This window comes from Myotis brandtii, unplaced genomic scaffold (assembly GCF_000412655.1).
Source record: "Myotis brandtii unplaced genomic scaffold, ASM41265v1 scaffold2842, whole genome shotgun sequence".
Lineage (NCBI taxonomy): Eukaryota > Metazoa > Chordata > Mammalia > Chiroptera > Vespertilionidae > Myotis > Myotis brandtii.
The window spans coordinates 35,641-40,600 of NW_005360858.1; the positions used below are offsets into that span (position 1 = coordinate 35,641).

The 4,960-nt window shown below is 43.0% G+C and overlaps 1 protein-coding gene across 1 annotated transcript in view; it reads left to right on the forward strand.

The window, feature by feature from the left end:
* LOC102242061 (complement factor H) overlaps positions 1-4,960 on the forward strand; it is a 44,760-nt gene that overhangs the window by 20,411 nt on the left and 19,389 nt on the right. The window contains exon 2 of the mRNA XM_014541966.1: positions 3,791-3,970. Within this exon, the coding sequence (XP_014397452.1) occupies positions 3,791-3,970 (180 nt within the window). The remainder of the gene's footprint in view (positions 1-3,790; positions 3,971-4,960) is intronic.

A 4,960-nucleotide genomic window follows, 5' to 3' on the forward strand; every position in this document is an offset into this window, starting at 1 on the left:
GTTCCTGGTCAAGGGTGTGTACCTGGGTGGCAGGTGCCAGCCCCATCCCAGTCAAGACTTGTACAGGACACAAGCAATCAATGTCTCTCTCTCTCTCTCTCCCTCTCTCTCTCTCTCCCTCTCTCCCTCTCTCCCTCTGTCTCCTCTTCCTTCCCTCCCTTTCACTCTCTCTAAAAATCAATGAAAAAAAATATCCTCAGGTGTGGATTAACAACTATGCCTATATAGATAATATACATTCAAATAGTAAGTGGAAATAACCTCATTACTACATTCTCTTACTAGAGTGTGATGTGAATCATGGACTGAAGAAGGATTGTTGTGAGGAAGAAGGGCGGTTTTCATCCTGTTTCCATCTGCGGGGTTTGAACTGTTTGACAGAGTTGAAACTTGGCTCTTTTATTTGACGAAAATAATCAGTTATTTTAAAGTTGCAAATCTTAAAATATCTGGTCCATGAACAATTTCCCTGATGCTAAGTAGATAGAGCAACTGAATTTTTATTTTCTCATAACCTATTCTGAAAGCACATAAAACCAATTAAAGTCCCGTCCAATGGAAGCTCTGTGATAACTAGTCTCCAATTTGAATTTGAGCAGAAGCTTATTAGCCAAACTAGTTCTCAAATAGGGCTAGACTTTACGCTTCCCATTTTCTCGGTGGCAGCCTCCGAATATGTTGTTCTCTCAAATGAAAGGAGCCTCAACCCAGCCAGTGTGTCTCAGCTGGTTGGACATCATACCATGCACCAAGAGGACCAGTTCATTCAGGGTCAGGGCACATGGCCTGGTAATGGGCTCATTCCCCAGTAGGGGGCGTGCAGGAGGCAGCAGATAGATGTTTCTCTCTCATCGTAGATGCCAAGAATGTGCGGAATTCTTGGACTTGGTGGTGTGGTCTGTTGTGAGTTTACAAAAAAATCAGTGCTGTCCTACAGACAGGAACGTACACTGTGTGGACACACTGGGTGGTGTCCATAGACCCCTAGGACTGCAGTCGGGTAAGAGCAATGAGAGGAAAAAAGTCACAGGGACATGCAGTCAGAGCTATTCCCATGTGAATCTCCTGGTTGAGAAAGAACCTCACCCATTTTAAATAAGTGATTAATTTAAAAATTAGAATCTTGGAGCCAATTTTTAACTTTCCTAGGAAAGTTGGACAAGAACAAATAAGGGAATTGAAATCATTCATGGGATTTGAGGGCATTAGCAAAACTCTTTGAAATTTGATATCTACTGAGTGACCTCAGTCAACTAGCTTCCCGGTACTATCACTTAAATTCAGAGCCACCCTTGGTAAGGGCTCATGTTGCAGATTTAATCCCCAAACAGCAGCCCTGGAAGATCTGCACTAACACACACCGGGCAGCCCACCATGCTGTTACTAGTCAAGGTCATCCTCACCCTGTGGGTCTCCTGGGCTCATGGACAAGGTGAGTTGAAACTGACCTGAATATTTAGCTTTCTTCTTAGGTAGGACTTTTCCCCTTTTCATTTGTCTTTGATTTTTTTTAATCCTCACTGGAGCGTATTTTTTCCATTGATCTTTAGAGAGTGCGTGGAAGGGAAGGAGAAGGGGAAACATCGATGTGAGAGAGACATATGGACTGGTTGCCTCCTACACAAGCCCCAACTTGGGCATGGGATCCAACCTACAAAAAAATTATGTGCCCTTGACCGGGAACTGAAACAGGGACCCTTGTTCTCTGGGCCAGTGTTCCTACCACTGAGCCAACTGGCCAGGGCTGTCTGTAATATTTGAATGAATTGACTTGAAAACAAAATAATCTTTGGGAACTATCAGGAATTCTACTGAGGAAGGGGGAGAAGTTTAGGTGGAGATGATTGGGCCATGATGGCTGAAGCGATGCAGAACAGAGGACAGGTCTGGGATGCATTTTGGTGGTAGCAAACACAGGTAACATTACTGAATGTTGGGTGTCAGAGTAATCGTCAAGGGACTCACATGTTTATTTTAAACTAGAGGCCCGGTACGCGAATTCGTGCATGGGTGAGGCCCAGTCTCTCCGCCTCCATCTCGGCCAATCAGGCCAGCCAGGGGGAGGGGCCATGGGAGGTTGGCCAACGGTCCTACCCCTTGGTTGAACTCTTGGTAGAGGGCACAATTTGCATATTAGCCTTTTCTTATATAGGGGTTTTTTTGCATAAGGAAGCAGGTAAATGGAGGTGACTTTTGGTAAGGTGGTATGGGCAGTAGAAAGAGGTCTTTGAGAGGAACATCTCAACTTTGACTTGGGCACGGGCGGGTTCAGCTGCCCATGGACAATCAAAATTGGATTCTAAACTATAGAGTTGAACGTTGAGGGCTAGCCAGCTCAACATGTGAGATTATCACCATGTAAGTGACGTCTCATGGGGAAAGAATACAGAATGAGAAAAGAACTCAAGACTGAGCCCTGAAGCATTTCAACCGACATGCAGATGTCAGGACAGAAGAGGAATGGGTAGCAAAGTAGAGAGAATAAAAGGAGGCCTACTGTGTTCAAAGGAACAAACGAGGGAGGGATCGAGGGCTCTTTTAAACATAGGAAGACATCTATGCACAGAAAACCATTCAGGACCGTGCAACAGGGAGAGCAAAGAACTTGACCTCTTTAAACAATATTCGAAGATCATGCGGCCTGGGGTCTGGATTGACAGCGGGAAAGAGAGAGAAGATGACGTTGGAAGTACAGGCATGAGAAAGCTGGGATTTCCTTCTACCTAAAAGGGGAGGGTTTTCGATGATCACCACGTATTTCTTTTGTGGGATTAGAGGCAGCCACGGGTTGTATGAAGCCAGAGGTTTCACACCTTTGAGGGGCCTTTGAAAAAGAATGCAAAATCAGGAATATGAAACTCTCATGGCCTTGCCAAGCCACCCACCAGACATTGACAGGGAAACAGGAAGGAAAGAGTGTGGTCGTGACAGAGACAATAGAACCCCATGTGGCCAATATGGCTTTCTATTAAAAATTTTATAGTAACAAATCACCTTAGGAACACATTCGTAGGAGTTGCTTTAATTTGTTAACTAAGCCAATTTTAATCTTCCTCTACTGAAATATATGAGAAACGCCTCTCTTTGAGTGTCCTGGTTCCCCAAGTATATTAAATTAAAATACCAATTTTTATTTAAGCATGGCAATTTAAAATTGTAGCGTTAATTTTTTTAATGTGAGAGAATTGTATTGTTTTGATAATACCAAAAATGTAGCCTTTAGTTTTACTAATCTATATAATAAAAGCCTAAGCGACCATTACGGCAGAATGACCAGAAGGACCAGTCTCTATGATGTGCACTGACCTCCAGGGGTCAGACGCTCAACTCAGGAGCTGCCCCCTGGTGGTCAGTGTGCCCCCGCAGGGGGGGTGCAGCTCAGCCAGAAGCTGGGCTCATAGTGGCAGTGCTAAGGAGCAGCGAGCTGGGCAGTAAGGAGCAAGGGGTCCTGGACTGCAAGAGGGTGCAGGCCGGGCTGAGGGACCCCGCCCCCTCCCCCCAGTGCACTAATTTCGTGCACCAGGCCTCTAGTGTCAATAATAAAATCAGATCCACTATAAGAGAGTTGATATTACAAATAAGTTTTCAGGACACATCTATTGCTATAAGAGAATCCCATATGAATATGAGGGAGTTTCAGACATAATAGATAATGCACTTCCAGGGAGAACATTTATTTGATGCCTCTCCGAATATGCAATACCCAGCCACTTATTTTTGCATGACATATAAAGTTTACTTGCCACTGGTTAATCATATGTTCTCATTAAATTATTTACCCTTTTTATAGAAAGAGAATGCATGGTTCCCGATATAGAGCAGAGCTTACTTGCTCAGCCCCGGAAAGAGAAATATGTCATTGGAGACGTGTTGACATTCTCCTGTAGAAACAGACACCTCACTCTCATCGGAGCAGACTCTCTTCAGTGCTACCACTTTGGATGGTCCCGTAGTCCTCCGACATGTAAAGGTGATTAATTCTCTGACACCTGCTCAAAACAGAATTAGAATGTTGGATTTCAGCTGTTCTTTTCCTCTTAATTTTCTGTTGGCTCCCAGTGTGTCTATAACCCAGTGCATTAAGCTAGAGAAAAACTTTGGAGGAATGCGTGTTGGGTAGTAGATACCTCAGATTTCCTTATTTAAGAAATTAATCTTCAATTTTTTATTGAACCACGTATTGAAAGTCTCCATAGATGGACGTATTGTGTCTGGTGCTGAAGTTACCTCTTTTGTCATATTTTTCGCATAACTTCCACCATTGATATTGGACATTTCTATCAGCATGAGTCTCACCTCAAGTTTCCCGGAGTGTGTCTAAACAATATTTAAGCATCTTACAGTTAATTCAAGCCCATATACAATATAAGGGAGCATTAAAACTTGTTGATCAAATGCTTGCCTCCAATGATGGTATTTTTGAAAAGGTTTGATGGAATGTTTCCATGGAATGTGAATATGGCTATAAGTTGCACAGTCATATTTGTTCGTTGGTTTGCATATGGTTTAGATCACTAGAGCAGTGGTGGGGGACCTTTCTTCCACCAAGGGCCATTTGGATATTTGTAACATCAATCGCAGACCATACAAAATTATCAACTTAAAAGTTTTCCTGCCGTAATTGGTCAAACATTTGATTAACTCACCCCTAATGCCTTGGCAGGGCCAGTCCAAATGATTTCCAAGGCCTTTTATGGCCCTCGGGCCAGACGTTCCCCACCCCTGATCTAGAATATTGAACGTTTCCTGGGCTTACATATATGTCCAATGTGCTAGTTCTGTATCATAACAGAGCTGGGAGACATGAATCTGGTGTAAACACCATTCTTTATCCTTCCTCAAAAGAACGCTATAATAAGTTAGATAATAAGTAATAGATTAAAGAAAAAAATCACTTCATTTTACTGGATTTTCAGTTGTACAAGAGACACTTTAACCTTTAGTTATATAGTATTTCTAC